Here is a 24367-nt window from a genome sequence, read left to right on the forward strand (position 1 = left end):
TATCTAGATTTTATAGCAAATTGTAACTAAGTTGAATAGTTGTTAACTCAAGGTGATTCTCTGAACATCGTACTGATATCAGGTTGTTCACCACGTCGTCATACAATATATTGGGAGAATTTCCCACAATAATAAAATCCCTAATAAACTAGAAGTGAATGAAGTGAATCTCTTAATCATTCGAAGTTGCAGGGAGTATGTATAATTACGAATTATTTGTCACTTCCGGGTTCACGAGACTTCGTTCTATGAATCAACCATTCAACACATCGAACTAACAATTCAAATGACATCAATGCCTGTGAACAGAACACGAACCCGGATTCGAAACCAGTAATTACCGTACTGTAGAATTACACATCACAGATCAATCGGTTCACTTTATGTTTGATTAGTTTAGTTCTCGCGAAATACATTATAATACCGGTGAATGCAAATCACTCGCATGCCAACTCACACTCGGGCATAATTCACCGATGGCAGAAGAACGGACGGCCAATCGCTCGATCGTAACAATTGCGACAGGCCGGTGTGGCCTGTATGAACTTTAGTGTTGATAATTGGACCGATCGACTGATCTGGATCGATGGATCGAAGGCACTTTTCACCGAAGGTTCGTAGTTTGGCCGGAATGATGAATCGGGCCAACGATTATCCTAAATTGCGCACTTGTCCATACCGTGGTGTATTCGGGCGAGGAAAACCCCTTAGCCGGCGAACGGTGCGTACTGCTGACCTTTCGCCCAAAACACACCCGTGCCGAACTAACTCGGAGCGTTTGGTTTAGTTCGGTCCTATTAAACCATCATCACTATACATCCACCCGCGTGTAAGGGTGTTTGGTGAGGTTTGTCTTATGCCAGGATGAGGCTACAGAATGAATAAAGGGCGAACACACTTGTTGTATCCCTTTTGTTTTTTTTTTTTTGGTGTTAGCCCTTCACATTTACCGTGCCCGTAAATGGTGTTTGTGGGCTTTACTGGCTTGACTTTTCCTCGAACCGTACCGGACCGGTGGTGCATTATCAAAAATTTATCTTCCTTCTTTTCCAACACTTCCAAATAGCGTTCTTTTCGCTTCACCGTTCTTGATCCCAACTATTATGGTCCATTCATCATACGATCGTTTCCTCGCCTTAGCTTCGCACATCAATCATTTGTAAACAATCAGCTCTTGTTTTTTCGCTTTTTTTTGGTTGTTGGAGTTTTGCAATGTACCATGTATCAGTATTTTGAAAGCAATGGAAAAATTGAAGCACTGAAGATAGCTAAAGTTTGTTCCGATTTTTAAACCACCCAAAATCTAATTGTGTTTTAAGTGTTTGCAATGCACACGTGGGAAAAATGCTTTAGAAACATTGTTGCATGTGAATGATTACTTATCGAAGCAGCAAATCAAGGTACAGGGAGGATATTTGTGTATCTTTCAACATTGAAATATGCGAACAGATAAGGCAGAGGAAAATAAAATGTTTTACACTGCTGAAAACAAGACAGTATATCTTCGCCAAAAAGTTTGTTTGAAGGATGGGCCTACAGACTACGACTTGAATAGCTAAAGTATCCTTGTCTACTGTCTATTTAACTTGAAGAAACGACAGACTAGGCACGATTGTACATAGTGTCCTTAGCAGATTAAATAAGAAAAGAAAAAAGAACTATCATATGAAGAAACATCATATGAACAAACTCAGCTGTCTAATCTTCTATCTCGTCTGAAACCCAATGACCGACGAAGAATCGAAGGTGCGAACTTTGAAGACTATTTTATTTGGTCAAAGTTTTGAAGATTTACAGGTTTATTTGAACAAAGAAAGTCGAACATCCCAAAAATTTTTTAGGATCATATTTTTTGCAATTTTGAATTCAAAATTTATCTCTTTTTACAGTTTTTTTAAAATAATTTAATAATAATAATAAAAAAGCCTAAATCAAAAATATAAAAGCACAAAGAGAGTAGTGTGATTACATTCGGTTTTGTATATGATTGTAACAAAACCCGAATTCCTGTCCGTAGAACACTCAAGAACCTACCAAACCTATACTACGCACCACAAACAATCGATCGTTAATGATGGGCGCCAGTCAAATGCAAGTCAAATTTTCAACGCACACAATGATCCAGCTTCTTACTCGGGTCACCAACCACGAATGGTCATGAATTATTAATGTCCGGTAGCGATTGTGCCGGCCCTACCGAAGCCGAGTACCAACCGCCACCAACGTGCTGCTTCAATCTCACAAACGATCCCGTTAGGATGCTTCAATCTTCAAACGCTGTTCGATTCGATTTTGCCCACCCAGAGAACACGGTACTCACTTTTTGTCAATGTGCACCACCTTCATGTCCATCGAATGGATCGTAGTGAAGACGTTGGTCGCACCCTGGACGACGCATTCGCGCGTTTCCGGCATGGCGATTGGTGTGCAGGTCGCTATGAAGACGGGCTCGTTACGGCTGCACAGCGGCAGATAGGACAGATAGTGGCCCTGCACCAGTACCACCTGGAAACGAAAAAGCGGAAGACGGCGTTGGGACCAACTCGGTTAGCAAAATGTCATCTGCAGGGAAAGGGTGAGTGCCTAACCGCGAAAGGGCAATTTTAACAAGCCCGCTCCTAATGCTGGACGGGATGATTAAATAATGGCCGGGCAATGAGACAAGCTGGTTGAAGCAAAATGTTCATTAGAGCGAGTTTTGCGAAAGGTCAGTAAGGGTGTTAGGAAGAGGCAGGCATTCGGTTAGTTGCGAAAGGGTTTAATAAAGCCAAAGCTAGAAAGAAGCAAAATAATATAAAATGTACTATGGTTTTAGACATTAATGGTGCTATCAATGCTATTAATCGAAGTGTAAGCAAAACATTAATTTAATTAGGCTCTTAGTCGCGCTGGAAATCAGTGCATTAATCGTATCAATTATTTTATTTATATTATTTCTAACGCAATTGATGCAATGAAACTCCAACTTGCATATTAGCTGCTTAAAAGCATCGATAGATTTAGTTCCGCTACGAAGTTGTTACTTCCTGATCTGTAAATTACCCTGCAGGGGCAACGGAACTCAGATCGGTACACGTGGATGAGTGGATTTTCCTGATTCCATCCTAAGGCCGGCTTAGCCCTGAAAACCTTCAATTAACCTGTTCACCCTTTGCGTCACTTTACATCCAGTTACATCACCAAACTTCAGTGTGAAGGATTGGTTCCAGACTGACTCGTGTTTGCCGCTAGAACGTTGTTAGTCCCATAATTTTTTATAATTGGATGCGGACGTATGCCATTGACTTGGTATGGTTCGTTGTTGCCATGCAGTCGATCGTCACCTTGGTGAGGTTTGCAGTGGCAGCAGGTGTGATTCAATAAAGAAGGAAGATGCTTCAATCCGCGTCGATGTGCAATCGATTGAAAGTGTTTGGCCGCGGATATCAGCTAAAGACATGGTGTCGTCAATTATAGGACGGTGACGTCAATGCTGGTGACCGTGCGATGGTGAATGAGACGAGCGAATGCGTACTGTTGTGGATTTAATAGGGAGTGAAATAATTCTATTCCTTCTAAATGCTATCTTAATCGCTTCTATCGACACATTATTAAGCGCTTATTTGCGTTGAGTTATTTAATGAATATCTTGTAAGGATTTACATGTTTAATTTGCAAACATTAATTTGCTTCAAACAAACTGAAGTCCTTAGAAGCTTGAAATAATACTTTAACATCAAGTATTACTCCTTCTTCTTTTTAGTTCAACAAGTTGAACCATCACCATATACATATCAGGTCACAGTACGATACTTTCTTTTTCTGCAGCCTTACAGAGGTCACATAAATTATTTTGGACTGTAAATCTTACAACCCAATTTGATGACACCTTTCTCCAGTATGCACGATCACCTGGTTGTATCTGTTTCCTGTACATCCGTCAAGGTTTATAGATGCACAACAAACAATCGTTCCGTTTTTGGATTTCATTTGACCAAGATTCAGCTCACACTTAAGCAGTGTGGGAGTAAAAATAATTGAATGAAATGTCGGGCCCAGTATCTTGCAATATTACAACGTTCTATTATTCAACTGCAATTGCATCCGGAAGAGCGGAAAGCGACTTAGTACCGGGAAAACGCGTATACATTCCAACCGCTCTGCGTATGAGCTCGTCTTACCTAAGGGACAATTTCGTTTGCTTCGGTTAGCTTATAAAGAAGCTTTACGGAAATGTTGGATCTCTTTATGTCCACCCGCACAACTTCGTACAACACCGAAACCAGATGGAGATGTTTCCACACTGTCCCGTCCATCGAAACTAGCTGGTCGACTGGAAGTGGGTGGAATTTAAGGTCCAATAAGTAGGTGGAATATAGACATCATTCGTTACATGGGGGAGATGGTCTCGTACGTATATTGATGGACGGACGGTACGGTAGTAAAGCTTCGAGTCAAAAGTCAAACGAAAGTCTCGCATTTGATTGACTTCGTGCCCATGCACACGTCGCTATCAGTCGCTGCAGTGCGACGTCGCCATGCGATTGTTGTGTGACGAACGAACCACAATTCACAGTACGTTGGATTACCTATTCGTTAAACCTTCCCTGCGCACTAAGGTCAGGGTTGCTGTGGCAAATGCAATCCAATGCTGCTACCAATGCTACCATCCTGGTGGTGGTCTACGGTGCAGGAACTATGCATACAATGAGAGGATTAGCTGTACGTGAAGTGCCCGGAGTTCATCATCGCACATCGTCGTTTGTGGTATTGTCGACAGTCTGCGCATTATTCTTATCCGTGCAAAGCATCGCTAGAGCTGGTGAAATAAATTATTGTATCCAATTATGAGCTGAAAAAGCTGGTACGTGTTCGGCCGGTAGGAACGCATGTAGGAAGCTTATTTCAATTATATTCTTCATGATTGTGTATGTCGGAGGGATAGGGGCCCACCGTAATCGGGCGCAATAAGATTAGTGTTGGATTAGTGTCGATGGGAGAAGGTGAAGGTGTCACATTACTGAGACAATTTGCAGATCAACCTGGCAGTAGAGTGAGAGGAAAGAAGGACTGACTATTTACTTTTAATTTGGTTTAACATTTAAGGAAGGGTTCAAATAGAGACAAAGGAATGTTGGGTTTTGCTACTCTAGAAAAATAAAAATAAATATTCATTTAGTAGACTTTACTACATAAATGTTAGTACAAGCCAAATAAAGAAAATTTCTTATTGTTGAACCTTTTTTCCATTTTCTACACGTACCTTCTGATCGCCAAACCGCATCTGGCGCCGCGCATTTCTGCTCACGTTCATGCGACATAGAAAGATTCGTTGCTCACCATCGAGAAGCGACGAACCCGCCGACGAACTCGTAGACCCACCGCCACCACTTGAGCTCGCTATGGATGAACCGGAAGGCGAAAGGGAACTCCCATGTCCGTGATGCAGCAAATGGTGATGATGACCGTGATGATTGTGATGATTATTGCTAAGTTGCTGATGATGATGGTGTTGGTGGTGATGCTGATGATGGTGATGATGATGATGATGGTGACCGGTGTGTTGAGAAACACCCCGGCTCAGCTCACTCTGGATGGCACCATGATCCTGCTTGTCGATAATGTCGTAAACGGAATCACCGTGTATGAGTAGATCCTCCTGAAATAATAAAATAAGAAAAAAACGGTGATAAATTAAATCACTCGACAACACCTAACCCATATTAGGTATGCAAAAAAAACTTTATCTGAGATTATTAAACTTCTTCCCTTTTGCCATTTCGAAGGACACAGCAATTGCATCGGTAGAAGCTTCAAAGACATTAAAAATACCAGAACAAATTATAAACCTATTAAACGATGATCAACGAGGACCAACCCATCGACAAGGATGCTACACGTTAGGGGCAGGATGGATGTCTTTTTCCCAAACTAAAATCGATCATTTAACACGAGAGGCTGCGATGAGAATTTGCTGTACAATACATTACTCAACCAACATTGCAACATTGTGAATTCAAACACCAGAACTCTATTCCAACTCTCTGTTGTGCGTTTTTTCAATGTAAAGAAAGCATAAAGAAAAACCCTCTATCTGATGATTTCAATTCAACCAGCATGGAGGCATGGAACACCCACCCAGAATTGAGTTTTTTTCCCTTTTGAGGTCGTTTCGTACGTTCGGAGCTCTTTAGCTCATTCGATTCGTTTCTGATAGTGCATCTGATAATCTTTCGGTGTTGATATTCAATTTCATCGCAAAACCCTCCGTCCAGCTTCGACTCCATGCCGATCCTGACCGATCCCACTGTCGCACAATCCGACGATCGGTCGCTTTCGGCGAGAATTGCAGCACAAAATCGTGAGTTTGATGTTAAACGCAGGAAAGAAAGTAGCGCAAGCCGTGGCGCGTGAAAGGAAAAATTCTAAAGGTAAGTTTTACACAAAAAAGCATTTCATTTGCATCGCTTCTGCTTCATTCTTTCGGCAAGGGATGATCTTTCTCTGGGATGTATTCTGCGCGCCGGTCCGTGTACAAAACGCAGGTAAATTGAGCTGCACTGTAGCCGCTGGCATTGGCCGTAATGTCGAAGAACTGGGATCGAAATGATCGCTCTTGGTTTGCATGAGCAAGGAAAGTGTGAAGGGTGTGGTGAGGAAATATTTATGTGCGAATAATAATCATCATAAATATCATTTTAAATAAGTACTCTCCGGTGTAGCAAAGAGGCGAGAAGGATGATTCGGTTTTTGGTGGAACGTCCGCGCCCGCCATGCAATAATATTCGATCGTATCATCATCGTTTTAATCTGCATCGGAATCAAAGGGAAGAAAATCAATTAAATATGATCCAACGCCTGGACACACGCAATGCGAGGTGCCAGCCTGTGTTGAAGGTGACATCACAATGGGATAAAAAAGTCTTCTATGGCAAGTAACGTGTATCTTAACTTTTTAAACATTGTATGAAACAAAGTTCTGTTACTAATCTGTAATTTATGGAAATTTAAGTAAGTATTCTATTAGAAATCGTTTACTTTATACCAACAATTTTATTTATCTCAATGCTTTTCAATTGAAACTGATTTATTTATTTTGGCTTCAATTATTTAAAAGGTGTGTTCCATTTACCACATCAAAATTATATTTTATTTATCATTAAAATTCTGATGGTTTTGTATGAAAAAATAAAATAGAAAAATCACCAATCTATTTAAGGAACAAAAAAAAACAATTATTTTTATTCTTTTATAAATTTATCTTTTGTGTCCATTCAAATAGCAATACATTCCCCATAGTTCGTTTCCCCACAGTGGAAATGGATTTTACTCGCGTAATTGCTTCATTTAGTCCGGCCATGTGTGATCGTGATCGTGATAAGAATGATCGATCCTGGCGCAAAAAGAGACTCGTGCTGCTATGACCGTCCTCTGTCGTCAACGTAATAATTGGTGACCGCCCTGTTTGCAGCGACGCACTAGCAGTGAGGTCCAGGTGAATCCTTTTCTACCGTGGGTTGGCAGCTTTGAGAACAGGCAAATTACTGCTTTCTTATCTTGTGTTTAATTATACACAACGCTAGAGCATGTTTTAGAGTTGAAATAGACGAAGCGTAGTCGTTTCGCTACACTTTCTTTAAATAGATAATTAACTTATATTTTAATACTAATGTTGTGTATTACCTCTATGTAACAGGTAAACTTGAGGTAACATTTAAAATAGTACAGAAAACACCCTTTTATGCCCTACAGAGCTAAAATAGGTACAAAGAAAAAAAACAAACGGAAAGTGAACGTACTCAGGCACACTAGCTAAACCGATTCCCTTTTTTCTGGTAAAACCGGACCAGTGCGTGCATGTGTTTAAGCGTATGTTTCTTCACTTTCAGTTTCCGCCCCCAATTGACCTAAATGTGCGACGATAAATTTAATCCACCAGCATCAACGTCTCATGCTTGGATCGCTTCCTTTTGCTCCGCTCTATCGTCAGATCAAGCTCACTTTCAATAGAAGGAGGGGGGATGGAGGGCCAAAACACAGTCATCAAATGGCTAAGGTGTGGTCCAAAGCACGTAACCTAATTGAAATTAATGTCTGTTTATCCTCCGGCTCAGCTTGGGCAGCATTTCGGTACCGAAAGATTCCAAACCGCTGCTGCTGCTGATGATGATGAGGAAGACGTTGTACGAGTGTGTGTGTGTCTGTTCCTTATTTTGAGGTTATTGAATTACAACCAGACGAAGCTTCCAACCTTCTGCACGCTTCGTACCGAAACATTATGCCCAAGGGATGCTGTTGATGTTAGAAGTGTTGGAGTGTTGATAAATGGATAAAAATTTATCAAACCCAAGTTTGGCCCACCGTGCCGGGGATCCTGCGAGTGCGAGTTTGCTCTATCGCAGTCGGTACGGACTCGGTCACTACACACATGACTCATGGCTTCTGGTACCGAGATTGCTAACCGCGATACTTCGTACGTGTTCTCTATCGGTTGAATGTGGTGGACAGCCGGCGGTAAAATCGATTATTTGAACCATGGCCCTATCGCCATGTTTCACACATTTGATTGCCATTAATTTTTACCCCGCCCCGCTTTTCCAGGCGGTTTGGTGAGGTGAAACCAAGAATTAGTGTCGAGATGTTTTGATTGGAATGACCGGGTTTTGGTGGCCATAAAAAACAATAGACTCTATCGCGAGTCCTAAACTGTTTGGTACTGTTTGAATCTTTTTTTTGGTACCATTAATGATTGATTGACTTTTAATGGTGTGCTGGTAGTATTGTAATCAATCACAATTGATACTTATCTACAGGTTTTAGTTGACGAGCTTTTGGAGGTACGATTTGATATCACTTTGATGGGGGTGTTGTTTTAATTTGATAATTTTTAATTATAGCTTAAGTGTCGAACGAATAAGTTTACACAGTGCTGAACAAAACAATAATACCAGCTTGTAAATGATAGGAGTAAATGTGCTAAGTATTTGAAAAACAATTATTTTTTGTCTCGCACTATTCCGAAAGAAAACTAGAAATTGGATCTATGGCAGATTTTTTTTAAATATTTCCGTTTACATCATTTCTTCCATGTCCTATTTATAGAACATTTTTTCACTCTAGTTATGTTCAACAAAATAGTTTTCCTTTCAATCAAAAATTATATTCATCGTGTTTGGTTTTTTAATAAAATAATGAAAGTTATTTATTTATTGTTTTATTTAGTAATAATAAAATATTTAAAAAGCGTAGAATGAAGCCAAGTGCTTTATTTTCTTTCTTCCATATTTAGCAGAGCAAATACGTAAAGCGCATTTGTCAGCGATCTATGTTGCAAAAACATTTCCTGACATCCCAAACCGGGAACCCGCTAAACATTCTCTCACATAAATTGTGCTCGCATGACAACAGCGTTGTTTTTGTTTTATGCTAACGCTCCAAATGCACCAGTGTGCAGTAAACCGTTGTCGACAACCTGTTGCATTGCCCGCAAAATCGACACACCTGTGCCGAAGGGAATCCGATTGGAAAGGTTAGCCTGTGCCTATGTTTGGCGCAGCATTCCGATGCAACCTTGTGCCCGGCTACCCGTTGCGAACGGTGGTGACTAATATGATATCATAATTACATTAATTTATCGATAGCCATTTACTGCACGCCCGGGAAATGCATACTGCTGGCTGCCTGCTGTGCACCGGTTGCACTTTGCATGTAACTTGAGATGGTTGTACTTCACGGTCGCTTCATGGGTTAGCAAAAATGGAGCGGGCGAAGGCTTTTTAATCGAGTTGAAGTGGTTCCCATTTATTAGGGACAGTGTGTGTGTGTGTGTGCTAGTGCCACGATAGTGGCGAACCAAATAGATAGGGAATTTAAAATGCGAGCTCAACATGGCACAGGTGAACGAAATCGTTTGTGACTTTAATATAGGTTGTGTAGTATGGGAAGTTGTGATTGAGCAAAGAAACAAAATGCTCCCGTTTAATGGTCCCCCCCCATGGACGGTTTATGAAAAGGTTTTAACTGGATTATTATGGAGCTACTGCCACCTTCCCACTGCACGGACAAAGGAACAGGTGTACAGCATGCCTTCCTATGTTAGATGTATGGAATTATGGCAAAAATGGTAATTTAAGCAATATATCAACAGATTGATTTAATTGTAAAATTAAATAGTAATAAAATAACAAGCAATTACTGATTAGCGTATATATACTAATCGTATTGAGATTAAAAATTAACCAAATTCGTTGTTTTAGTTAAGTCATATTACAGTAGAATTTTTAATATCTTGTTCCTGGGGAAAAAAATCAAACTTCACTCACTGTGCACGGTTCAGACCGATCGGTTACGCTCCATGTGCTGGATGGTGCAATTCCATTCGGGCTGTCCCTTTGATGCTACCCGAATGCAACTTGCACCTTCACCGTGAACGTGTAGCAAAGCGTGTAACAAGTGCAACTGAAACCAGCGAACAGCCAAAGCGCCGGAGTGTAGCGAACGGCAAGTGGCAGTGCAATCGCTGCACTTAAAACATACGATGGAAAGCAAAACAACACACTTAATGTAAATGAAATCACAAATCCGAATGGAAACGATCATTTTCTGTGAATTTATTACTCAACCCGCTGTACCGCACTGACGGCGAGGGTGGCAAAAAAGATGACGGTGGCAAGACATTTCGAATGACAGCAAGAGGGGGTAGAGTTGGCACGTTTATCTAAATGTAATTATTACTATTAGACAGCAAATGCGATTAGTGGAGGTGCGGGTGTGCCTTTTTTTTCTTGCCATATTTTTGTTTTTTTTAAGCCAATTCACCGACAAGTTAGCCAGTTGGGCAGGCTAATGGTGGGTGTCATGTTAGTCGATGGAATCAAACTTTACCTCCACGCGAACGCGAACCTCGAACCCGGCAAAACGCTTCAACTGTCATCGTGCTGTCAGTTGTTGTCCATGGCTAACCCTCGTCGGAGCCCATTTCGCGTTTTCGGTAACGATATTTCAGCAAAATCCATTAGAAACCGTGTGCAGTCTGCATCCGCGGATGCAGCAGCCACCCATCGCCGATTAAGGTAACAATTTTCTGTCGACTCATCATCAAACGATGTCGTTAATCGGACAACGTTTATCGTTTCGCGTCCGATCGAGCATTGAAATCGTTTGATCGATGGCGAATGAAATGGTCGCGATTGTTTCACGTGCGTTCCTTTACGGAGCGTAAGGGTTTTTTTTAGGGTTGGCCAGGCTCTCTGGCAAGCGTTTCAGGGCGTAGAAAGGTTCGAACAAAACGTACACGCGGGATCAATATGGTCGATTGTTTTATGCTGTCTGGTGGTGGTGGTGTTGAAATCTATCACCGCTAGACGCTGACCAGCCCAGCGTCTTTATCGCGTTCATCGATCAGTCCTGACATAGGCTGCATTCTTCTGAGTGGCAAGAATTTAATGCCATTTATTTGGGTCACTTGAGATGTCGGAATGGTGGACGAAGTTTTTGTAGCCGTGCCGTATCCGAAGGATCGCGCTATAGTTGCTTACCAAACGGGACGGTGAATGCAAATCGATTGGGCAGTGTTGGACAATCGCGGTACGAATGGAACTGTTGGGTGTTCTGGAATGTGGTTTAGACCTTCGCGCAATCACTCATAGAATCTGGAGAAAAACAATTAAACCTGAACTTTGAACTCACCAGGAATGTTGGTGGATAAAGAAAAAAAGTTAAAAGTTTTTTATTTAGTTTACGTTAAGGTAGGTCATAAAATTCCTTCAGTATGCTCCGCTAAGCCGAATGATATGTTTAGTGTCTATATATGCTGTCGATTAGCAGTATATCAAAACACTATAATAGTCCAATAAAATCGCTTAAACAAATGTGCCATACAGCTGAATGTAATATTCGTTGTAGCAAAAATCAATATTGTTACTAATATCACAGTTATCGTTCGGTTCATCAGTATCACTCTTTTTATCGTTTCAAAACCAAGAACAAAAACCCGATCGCCGACATTCAGCTGGCGGCTAACTGATCGTACAATATTTAACCGTGCAACCATAAAATAATAGATTTATGACTTTATTAAAAAGCGCCTCTTCTGGCACTGGTGGCCGGAGATCAAAGGTACTGTATGCGTTCAGTCGTTTACCATAAAAGAGAACCCTTCCATTACACGGTTGCGATCTTCTGATCTCTGTTTGAACCGTTTCTGCCAGGGCAACGTGAGGCTACACTGACGGTGGCCAATGTTACTAATAAATTAATAAAACAGTTTTCCCCCGGAAGGCGACGATAAAGTGTGTATCGGTGAAAAGGATGTGTCTTTCCGCGGGTTCATACAAAAACCACTTGATACTGCTGCTTTTGCTTTGGCTTACGATCTCCTACCGCATCGTTTCGATTTCGTGATAAAACTTATTAATTGCACATTATTTTAGTACCTTCATGATGAAAAGTTCCTGGGAGAGTTATGGTTTATAAGTTTATTTTCCCGTCCTCCTGCCCGCCTGTATGTATGCAATAAACAATGCTGATCGTACCCCGTAAGGGAAGAATTTTCCCATAAATACATCCCGCGGGGCGTTCGGTTTGATGCCTTCATTAGAGAATTTGCGGGAGTCATAAGCCGTCCGGAAATTAGCCATACGAAATGTCATTCCCGTGCTTCCAATAAGGGGTTTTGCTGGTCCGGGTGAACGTCTTGTGCTCATCGTGGTCTGGGAATGATGATGATGTGTTTCTGTTTTTATTTTTAAAAAAAACCTCCCCCGATCTTAAGTCAACAGCAGCACAACGAGGCCAACGAGGGCAACGGTCAGCCCGTGCGGTCAATGCTGCCCCCAAATGCAACGAGCGCTCCTGGGGGAGGATAATTCTGTCAGGGGTGAGTAAAATGAAAAAAAAAGCGAAACGTCATGTTGGCGAGTAGTTTCTGCCGATCAGTTTTAATTCTTCCTCTTCAGGGTTCCTGCCGCAAGAAAAAAAAACAAACCTTTACCGCGGAATCCTTTACCGGTTTGTGGCAAAACTCCAAGCGATCACAACAAAACAAACATCTTCGCCGGTAATTATAGAGAAAACATGTTTATTTCGTGTTATAAAGCAATGCCAACATAGGGGGAGGAAGAAAAAAAACCCTCCCTAACGTACATAACTGGAAGGCGTCCCGGAGTGTACGCATCCGTGTGGCGCAGCTACAGCAGTCCGATACGTCCACCCGCAGTTTCGGCACGAGAAAGGAAGCAGAAACAAGGCAAACGGTGGTAGGGGCGGGAAAGGGAAATAAACCAACAAAACCAAATCAAGCTCGATGGATGAGAAGTTTCGCTAAGCAGCGTACGAATGCTCTGGATTGGGCAGGGTCATTGCTGGTTTTATTGCAGCCGAGCGCGATTGTTGAATCCACCGTGAGAAAAATCGCGGAACTTATTGGCTGGATGCAGGTCAGAATCGACGTGAAAATATGTTTCAAATGATGATTGGTTGGATTGTTTTTGTTCAATGTTGTATAATTGGAATGGAAGTAAGCTTTTCTTATACTGGGAACTGTTGGTCCAATTGGCTCCATTCCGAGGCTTGTTCTGTTTTTAAAGACCTCATTGAAGGGTTATTATTTTTAAGTAAAGGGTTAGAGCTCACCTTCAGGTCCTTTGAGTCATCGGATTTTTTTAAAATGAAAACATTACATTTGTAAGCGCAAGGTGTACCAACTTGCTATTGGTTGTTTTAAGATATTATTTAATTAAAGGAAAGAAATGGGAACCCGCAGATATGGGTTCTTTAAAATTTAACCACTCAATGAACTCGTTAAAGAAAATTCGTTGCAGAGAAAGTTGGGTTTTGGATTCTTTCTTTTCCCAATGTCGCTCAATATTTGAATATTGCAAATATGCGAAATACTTCATCTTCTGTGAAGATTGTATCAAGTGTATCTCTGGGATTATTTGTATTTTAATAATTAAATGAAGTTGAATCAAAATATAAAATATTTATAAATTTTTCTTCCCAAAAAAAAGATTCGATTTAATTGTAATAGAACACTGATTATAAATTCGTAATGTAACTAAGTTCGAAAAATTTGTCTCTAAAAAAATACTCCCTTTCCGGACAGCGTAAGGCAGGACATTACGCACACTGTCCAACCAACAGAACAGTACACCACAAAGTTAAGGAAAAATAGGGCCGTACCCTGTCAGATGGATGGATGGATGAATGTATCTGGCGCGCCGCCGTATGCCTCTCGTCGATGAGTGCCCGGGACCACCCCAAAAGGGGCCGAAACGGGTCTGATCTAATGTGATGGATTTTCTGTAATTTGCTCCGACATACCTTTCCGGTATGTTTCCCTTGGGATGTCGGCGGGCGCGCATTTCCAAACCCCCCCTTTAGCTCTTTCCACGGTTCAGCTGCATCTGGTGAGTGATCTTGCTGATCGTTATGATCAGATCAAGTTCGTCTTTCGGGCACCATCCATCCAACCGTCTGGTGGTGGATAATGCACCGGGCGCGAGTTTATTACATTTTAGCGAATGTGCAACGCGCACACGGGTATCTGTACAACTGTCCGGTATGGGAGGAGCCGACCCAAGCTGCCTGACGGAGTCGGTCACTAATATGCCATGGTTGTGGTCCCGTTGGGCTCACTCGCTCGTCTGATTGCTCCGATGAAGGTAGGTACACCATCAGTCAGTTGCTTGTTTGCACTTCGCTTATCGGATGGACAGGGAGGTCGTACCAAGGTTCATCAGCAGAGGAACGAAATCATTCCAATTGCACATTTGTGCTGTAGCTGTGGAAGTCGGTTTCATGCTCTCTACTTCAGCTACAATATTAAGACACGGAAAAGATCGTTTTTGGAGGAAAAAAAATAAACAGAACACTCACATCGAACACATTCTAATCGCGAGAAATGGTTCCCAGGCAATAAATTTACGGACTGCGAAATGTGACACAAGGGTGACATTATACAGTTCATTAAATCTAAATCTAGTCTAGCATCACACGTGGAAATATCGCATCTCAGAGCAACTCCTTAACGTTTATTTTTTTTTTTTGAGTAAAGTGCCAACCAAGCACTAAAAGCGTATGCAATTTTCTGTTATGGCTAATAAAACGGGACCGTAATGGTTTTGAGCGGACTGAGCGCGGAATCTGAAAGATCAACCAATCTCAGCGACAAACTAGGTCAAGGTTTAGCACAGCGCAGTGTGGGTGCGATAAAACTTGATCGTTTCGCTTTATTCGCTAAATTTGGGTGCGATATAAGCGACGAACCTCATAAAAATGACACCACCAGTGTGGGCCAATTCAGGTGAAAGGAAAATTGTATGTTTCGGTGTCTCGCAAAGTTTCCATTACATGCTTTATCGACCGTTCTTATCAGCCGATACTTTCCAACCATCGTCAGGCCGAACTCACCCCTCGTTAGCATTTCAAAAATGAAACGTAGATGGGTAGATGGGACACCTCATCGTTGTTACGGAATTGTTTCAACCTAATAAAGGTGTGCTATTCATGTTCCATTTCTCTATCATCCTGTTTTATAAGTAGGTTTTTTTGTTCGTATCCAACCCTGTTAAGTGTGAGATTAATTAGTTGATCTCATTGCGGGCTTAACGCTCCGGGAAAGAAAATGAAAGCTTGATGCTTGGCGCAAACAGGGCATTAAATGGCAGACTTTTGCCTGGGAGGGTGGATTAATAGAAACACTGTTTGCGTGTGTTTTAGCATCCATCAACGATAAACCCGGTGGATGGGTTTTAATATTGAAGAAAGGTTTTTTTTTGCAAAAGAGAAATGAGTTTAAATCCACCGTAAAGGTGAGCCCATTACGGACAACCGGTGGTTAATTGCACCGTTTGGATTATGAAAAGTGTTGATGAATGGATAGCTTCGTTCGTTAATGCGTGTGTAATTAAAATGGTTCATTTCTGCATGGAATGAAATTTCACATATTTCACACTATAGCTATGTGGCAGGAATAAATATATTCTCATATTTCAATAAGCTCATAAAATGCGGTTTCCCAAAGGAAACACGTGTATCATCGTAAATGGAATTGTAATGGTTTATTTAAGCGTTTGTTTCCCCCCACACAGTTACCGGTTTGATTAAGAACATGTTGTGCTATTAGGAAGAATTCATTCAACTATGCCTCCAATGCTAAATCGTCCTGTTCTGTTTACACCGAACAGGCCTTTGAGCGATTTTCTTACACTGTTTTCAGCACCATTCATATCCGAACGAGGTGTTCCGATCACCTATGTGAAGCATTGCCCATCGGTCCGTGTTGTCGAATGTCGGCCCAAAACACTTCGAAACCAAACATGATCGTAAAAATCGATCGAACATGACACCCTGGTGGAAACATGTCTCACCGTTCGGTTGCGTTTGTTTTATTTTTCACTCGCTTTACATTCCCGCTAACGGGAACCGAAGAGTTTCGGTGCGCCGAATCACAAACCGGAACGGTATTTCGATTTATTATGGCGTCGTTCATAAATTTCCCTTCCAGCGTACATTTGTCACCGGGGTTTAACCTGTCCCAAGCCCGCGGAGCACATCGAAGGTTGAGCGTTGGTTGGGTCCTTGCAAAAGTTAAATAAAAAAACCACTTCAAGGATTCTAACACCCGCAGCAGATCTGCTTGCACTTGAGCCACACAACGGAGAACTCGACAGAGAGAGAGTCGGCAACGGAACAGTTGTTTTCCTTCTTTTTTTTGGTTTGACAGATTCATGACGACTGCTTTCCAAATGAACATGTCTTCCGGTGGTTTAGCACACCGGGAATGGACTGACAGGCTGACAAGCATCGGGCAAAGGAATGATGAATAAAATCGGCTATACAGCTATACGCAATGTTGGGGAAGATTGATCGATGGTACAAACAATGCGTACGCTGTACACGCTGCAATGCGGTTCAATTGAAACCGCTGGTCAGTAAAGTCGTTCGGCTTACGTGGGAGTTTATGAATGCGTGTACCGACCGGAATGGAAATGAGCACCTCGAGCCCTTGGAGGCTTGGGCACAAATGATAAGTAATGGATGATGTTTGGACAGTGCAATGACAGGAAAGAACTGCATCAGCTTGTCACATTAACTATCCGATGTACGTGTCCGGTGCGATTGAATTGTCCACCGTTAAATGATATCCTTACACAAGATAGGCTGCTATCAAGATCGTTCCGTTTGTGATCGATTTTCTCGTACATCAACTACCCACGGATATGGGCAGAAGATCAGCTGCTGCTGGGTGTTATTGTATTTAAGATTAACAATGCTAAAACCACCATAAACATCAATTTATAAATCTACTATCTGAGCTAGTAATCTATCAAGCACATAGGGAAAGTAAAACATAAGTATTTTGTTGATTAAAAGACATTATTCTAAATTAACAGCTAAAGCTGGTTGCTTATTCGAAATAAGCCTGTCCAGCAACAAAACAAGAGGTTCAGCAACATTAACCTCGCGTTAAAAACAATGTAGTACCGTGTGAAACATGTAGCAAATTGAAATCGTACAATGATCATTTGAACCATACATATTATCCATGAAGTAGCATTCGCACGTGTTGTTAAAAAAAACACCCCCCCCCCCAACCCAGTGCAGTGCTGAATACCCGACCCAAAAGGGCTTACAAACGTTGTGGAGCAGGATGGTGTAAAAAAAAAAGGAGAAAAAAATCAGCACACAAACGGCGTGACAAATGACGCATCGCGGGGCACGCGCAAAGCTGAAAAGACGTTTCAAACGGATGCTGATACTGTCGCTCTGTGTGGCTATATGTGTACATAAAAGAGAGAGAGAGAGAGAGAGAGAGAGAAAGAGATGGTGCACTTACGCAGCATGTTTTGCGCCGCATGAGGCCAAAAGTAGCCTCGCGAACGGTCGAACGTGCGCGCGCCCGTTTGTAAACTTCACCTGGCGCGTTTATTTACGTGCGATCGTACCCAAACCGAAACCGATCAATCCGATCGCATCCGTTTCGGGCGGTGAGAGAGACAGAGAGGAAACGAGGGAGGGGGTTGGTAAGGGAGGTTTTATTATTCTGTTTATTATATGCAGACCCGATTAGCGGTGATTATGATTGTGAGCAATCATTTATTGGCTTCCTACGCGAATCGGTAGGAGAGCTCCCAGTGTACAAACTGTAACCTACTGTTATTACTAGTTGCTGCTGTGGGTTGAGGCTTGAGTTGTGGAAGGATCCGAGGGAGGTTGCTTGGTAGCAAAACATTAAGCTTGTTCGATAGAATTGTGTTCTAGTAATGAAGAACTGTGACACAATATTACAAAAACGCATGGTAGCAACTTGCTTTTTTTTGCTTGTAATCGTAAAATTAAAAAAGCTTCGAGCTTCTTTTTTATTTTTATTATCTGTTAAAATGTATGTTTATAACCAGTCCGAGTGAATACCATATTTTAACATACTTTTTTTTTACAATTTATAAATACAAGGACTTTAGTACTCTTGTACTTTTAAGGGTTCGTCGCTTTCTGTATAGTTGAAGTCTTTCCCCGTTGGCTAGATAACACAACAATGCAGCTACTTCAGAACGTGTTCCAAATCCTCTAATCGCCCATTTCTCAAGTGGTGTATATACTTTTTCCTCAAATTTGCAATACCAGTGTGACTACATTAGCACAAAATAGCATATGAAAAAATTAAATGCGCTTCCAGTGCTGCGACTTCTATAAGCCGATGGCTCTAAGTAGATTTACGGTTGAAACGCCAATTAATTATCTTCGCTACTTAAACGACCGGAGGAATGGTATGCTTAGTGGTGTGCTTACTTTTCGTACCCAACAAACTGTTGGAAAAGATCCGACCGTGCCACTAAGACCCTGATTTCGATCCAAAGCACCACACGGGCTGTGTGTATTGAATCCCGGGGTGGTAAGATTTGTTTTCCTTTCAGTCACAAAACCGTACCGACGGTAAGCTAACCACCCTCGCCTATATGCCATTTGCCAAAATGATTGCAATAAATTCACTTTTCTAGCACGGTCCACCCGGTGACATAATTCAGGAGTGCAAACCAATAACAATAACGGAGCGACAACGACAAAAAAAAACGGAACTATTAGCATTATTTATTTGGTTCGGCTGTGTTGCACCGCTTAATCGGCTTCGTGGGTTTTTTTTGTGAAGAGACGATTAGAAAGGTTTCGAACGCTGCGTGGTGCGAGTGGGAATTAAGCAGATGAATGATTAGTGGTGGATTTCTTGTAGGACACTTTTTGCATGAGTAGATCATGTTGTGTTTTTTTTGTGTGACGAAAATTGATCTCACAGTTTAAGTTTTGTCTTTGAAAATAAAAAATAGAAATTTTGAAAATAAAAAATAGATGAAATCTAAAAACTTATTTTAGACACATCTTTGAAGAACATTGCCTTCTAGAAGACGTTTGAATAATAACTGGATCATGAAATTTCGTTTTCTTGCGAGATGGATTTAAAGTTGATGACATTTGATTTAAATTTTAGAAATTTTGAAATTTCTAATTTTGAATTGAAATTTTGATTTAAAGTATAACAATTTTTGGATTTAAAAATAGCAAACCCACTTTTCGCTACATTGCAGTTTAAGTACTGAAATGTAAAAAAATAAAATGAGATAAATGAGATATAAATATTATGCTTAAAAAGGACATGACTTTTACAAGAAGTTTACTAGAATTCGGATGAATTTTTTTTTTGACGAATAAATTGTTTAAGACTGTAAATGATGCTTATTTTTTATATTATAAAATCCCTTTTTTTATTTGTACACAAAATATCTACCTTTTCAATCTCTGTTTGGGCCAATCATTCTGGCAATATGTAGCTAGCAGCTTTATTATTCCTGCTGTGTCAACCACTCCTTACAGCTATCAGAATTAAGCAAAACAAAAAAAAAATATATCTAGCTGGAATTCTGTTGACCCACTCGGGAACTACCAGGCAAAATGTCACCAACGTTCCCAACGGCCAACCTTTCTGACGACGTGCCCTAAATGAGCGCGTGTGTCCCACACCGGGAGTTGCGGCTGCTTGGGGACACTTTCGGTTTTCGGAAGAGTGCCCACCACACCAAAGGACCCCTAGCGAGCGGTGCGAGTCGGCCGCACTGCACCGCACAAACTTTGGTCGACTGTCGAGTCCGTTTGTAACCTTAACCTCAATCGATGTTCGCGCTCGATGCAGAATGGAGACGGATTTCACTAGGGATTGGTTTCGCGTGTGTTTGTGTGTGTGTGGCTGTAGCCGTTTGCCAATCGGTGACCTAAACCTCACCTCGCGTGCATTCCTAGTTTGTACGCTCGGAAACTCGGTTCGTTAGGTTTCAGTCGGTTGGTGAATTATTTATATTTATTCAAAACCGGCCAAATCCACCGTACACATCCATCTCGCACGGGGATGCAACAGGGGCGGACTAGCGCGGCAAAGGTGTGCAAATCCTGCGCAGCACAAAATCTCAGCTCGTTGCACATCCCACAGTAAGGAAATTCAGTCTGGTGGGATGTGCACCGGCAATCGAAACGAGGTACCCGTCGCAGGGGTTGAAGGCAAGCAGATGTTATCAGCGTGAATCAGGCAGGCGCAAACAATCCACAAGTGCGCCCTCGAGAGTTTGCACCCTTCTGTGGATGTGTATGTTTCATGAGCAGGGGTGCGCTATCGAGCGCAGGCGAGGTAGCAAATCTTTCGCCCCGTCCCCGCCAACGTCCACGGATCGTCCACGGCGGGAAGTTCCAGCACCTTAGCAGAATGGGTCATTCGAAGTGTGGCCGCGATCGGCCGTCACGGTTTGTCGATGCCGATTGCCGATGTCTAATGAGCCTTCACGTGCGGTTGGAAACTTCGATCGATCGGTCCGGCTGTGCACACTGATAAGCATAAACGCGACGAGCTATGCGATTGCTTGATGCATACAACCATACCGAGACACATACACACATACATTCACACACCTTCACTAGAAAGACAGCGTTAGAACATAAATTAACGTGTCTATTAATTGGTCGTTAGCGGTGTTTCGAACGCAGTGCCGAGGTGGAAGGTTCACTAGGCGATGTGCATTCCGTTGAAATCTTCTCACAAAAAAGGGCTCATAACTTGTGTCGTGTTTGTGCATTGATAGCACATCGATGGTGCTGAAAATTGATTGTCAACCAAGAGGACAGACCTGTTGGTTATGCTGCTAACCTACTTTTAGTCTGCAGAAGAGTCTTCGACTTTTAGGGGACATATGTATGAAAAAAAAAATTAGCTTGCCAAACAACTGTTCATCTGGGAGCGTGAGTAATAAATTAATACTTTACACGCAAGAAACAATTGAAGAAGGTTTCTATTTCTGATTTAAATAATGACGTTTTACCTTTAGTTACAATTTAAGTTATAAAAGGCAAAGCAAATTACAAATCGATTTTTGCTTCTATAGTCTCCTGTGGTGTAATACGGCCTCAGGATGCAACTACAACTTCGACGAGTTGCCATCATCGCATTGAACCATTTCTATGTTGAAAATTATTTTTACTATTTAATAAATATTCAAATTACTAAATTAACTTGCACAATGCTTGTTTTTTATAAACCATTTACTTTTTTTTATTTAGGTAGAACGGCCTGGCCGTATTGACTTAAACCATTTACTTGAAGCTTAAGGATTCAGAAGCATTCTTAAATGTTTTTCGAAATTTCAAATTGATTTATTTGTGCTCTAAAAAAATTTGATTTTTAAACTTAAATGTTGGACACTTACTTAGTCTTGAAAATGGCAAAATCTGGCACGAGCAATACTAGAATCAGGTGTCTTTTTCGGATTACGTTGATTTATTTGATTGATTTCCCTTTCCCCTTGGAAATAAAGATTTCAATTATTTTCATCTTTTTGGTTGATCAACCATTTCATTCAACTATTTTCTTCGAAATTTATTCATCTCCTGCATTGAAAAAGAGCAAATGATTCATCACCGGGTGTCGAAAATCACTTTGGTTTTAATCAATTTACAACTTTGCTATTGCATTAGAGCCTGAGGCACCCATAGATCATGCGCACATACACGGTTTGCGTTTAGATGCCTTCTGTTCCGTTCACTATCAGCACTCCCGTCCAATTGTCAACACCTTTCCTGTGGGGCCAACATCAGCAATCACGGCACAGCACAAACAGCAAAATCTACACACGGTCGACACATGGCGACACCGGTGACGCTAATATCTTGCCACAGGTATCAACGGTGCACGTATTTTGCATTTACTCTCCCGCGGCACAGTGTGTTGAATCCATTCTTCCCGGTACCATTACCGGTGCCCAAACCCAGCGTTTGCCAGCACATTATGATACATTGCGGACACCCTTCAGCAAACGGGGGCTGCAGGATGCAAAACAACGGGTTCGCTACGGGTTGCAGTACTTAGCATACAATATGCTGTAAAATCCGCGCACAGTGCCTGATTCGCTTTCGCCTCACCTTCAGTGCAATTGTCTCGACGACGGACCGATGTCGCGTTATCATACGTACGCAGCAGTACGGTACCTACACTTTTTGCGCACAGTCGCGAACACACAATCGCAAAACTCAGTGCTTAACAGTTTAACGCGCGTTAAACTTGTGTTGAGGAATGGAACAATAATTTTCGGACGACGCTTGACCAGAACTGGGCACTGGGACATTATCACACTTAATGCAAAACCTTAGCGCTTTGCTCCTTCTTGTCCTAGCATAAACTCTTCCCCTTTTGCCAGATATGTGCGCGTTCAAGATCAGCGCCCCGTTTTAAGCGTCACACAACCATTGTCCTGACCTTTCACATAGTTCACGATGCACAAAACCCGCTGCTCAGTGGTTACGGGGAGGAGCCGTTACTTAAGCGACCCAAAACCGGGGTCCCCATTTCTGCCGAGTGTCGTAGCGGCTCCCGGAACAGATGTATGCATGTGTCTACGTGGCTACGAAGCCGAGGCGCATGGGAAACTGCAACCCATCGGTTTGCCCAGAATGGAGCGTTGGAGTGTGTCATGCGTTTGTCATTTATCGTCCCTTTTACTCCCGTCGGGTGTTTATGCCGATGGAGGGGTTTTATGGAAATATGCTCTTTTTTTCCTAGAACTAGCCAGATGTCATATATTGCAACAGATGTCATGAAAGGATCACAATGGACGTAAGCGACGAACCTTACATCGCATCATAACTCGGTGTGTTGGACCTGTAACACGTTGACAAACTGTTCGCTGTCATTGTACGGTGAATTAGGAGTCGTACGAGATTATTTAAAGCTTCGTCTTAGAGAACTCGTGATTTTAGAGTAGTGTACATCTTGAAGTACGTCCTGATTTTTTGTTTGAAATATTCGATTATTTAATATTTATTTTCTTTAAAATTAAACAATTGTCTGGAAGCCGATATGCGAAAAAAGCGTTCCAATTTAAAAAATTATAATAAAAATTTAATTACCTAATTTTAGGTTTTGCCTAATCAAAACAATCAGTTGCTTTAAGGGTTTTAAAAAATTAGTAAAATATTATGCAATAAAAGACATTTGCCGTTTTTCGTATCAAATCGTTTGTTATTCAGTGAGATTAAATCATTGTACAAACATCGATAGAAAACGATTTCTAGCATTCGAACGTTGTGATGAGAAACATAAGACATTTGTAACTTAGATGCCTCCCAATTGGCAAACCATCCATTTGCATGGCCAACCTCCATACGGACGCCACGATCGTGTTTGCTGAGAAGAAACCGTGACGATACGCTAAATAGTATGTGCCATCAGACAAAAACATTGCTAATAGCGAACGGGCTAAAGGATCTATTCGGTTAAACGATGTCTCCAATCAGCATAGAGATGTCAACGTTTTGCATGACAGCTGCTGAGAATTTGAATAATGTGCTGTGGCATCGTTTGGCAAAAGGTTGTGCAGTTGCAGAAAGAATGCAATGGCGAAAGGCTTGGTGATGTATTGATACATGTGGCATGTTGAGCGATCGTACTTAATTTTTGCTGGGAGGTCGGTTTATGATTATTTGATACTTTATTCTATTACAGCGATATGTTATATATTTTTAGAAAATATACTAAATCGCAAATGAGTTTATTTAACATTTTTTAGCAAAACAAAAATCATTTAAAGATGTTGTGAAGTTTTAAACTGGCATGAATCCATGTATGTATGTTTTAAAATTTACAATCTATGAAGAATTTCTCATTCGTTCATGACATCTGTGAAGGACAACAGGGTCCAAGGTCGATCCTTGTGGTTGGTCAAATTACGCTTCCGTGCTCAATTTGGCGTGAAAATAAATTGAAACACTAATTTCCCGACCGCCAGATTCGAGTTTGTGGTTTTTGTTAGGATTCCATCTTCTCCGCGGATAAGATTCGTTCCTTCCACCGCACGAT

General features: G+C 41.5%; 1 protein-coding gene across 3 annotated transcripts in view; it reads right to left on the reverse strand.

The window, feature by feature from the left end:
* The window catches only part of LOC125765218 (uncharacterized), a 109031-nt gene that overhangs the window by 16809 nt on the left and 67855 nt on the right, over positions 1 to 24367 (reverse strand). For all 3 annotated transcript variants that reach the window (XM_049430128.1, XM_049430130.1, XM_049430129.1), the window contains exons 6-7: positions 5243 to 5638; positions 2321 to 2505 (exon numbers count right to left, since the gene is read on the reverse strand). In XM_049430128.1, the coding sequence (XP_049286085.1) occupies positions 2321 to 2505; positions 5243 to 5638 (581 nt within the window). The remainder of the gene's footprint in view (positions 1 to 2320; positions 2506 to 5242; positions 5639 to 24367) is intronic.

Source organism: Anopheles funestus, chromosome 2RL (assembly GCF_943734845.2).
Source record: "Anopheles funestus chromosome 2RL, idAnoFuneDA-416_04, whole genome shotgun sequence".
Taxonomy (NCBI): domain Eukaryota; kingdom Metazoa; phylum Arthropoda; class Insecta; order Diptera; family Culicidae; genus Anopheles; species Anopheles funestus.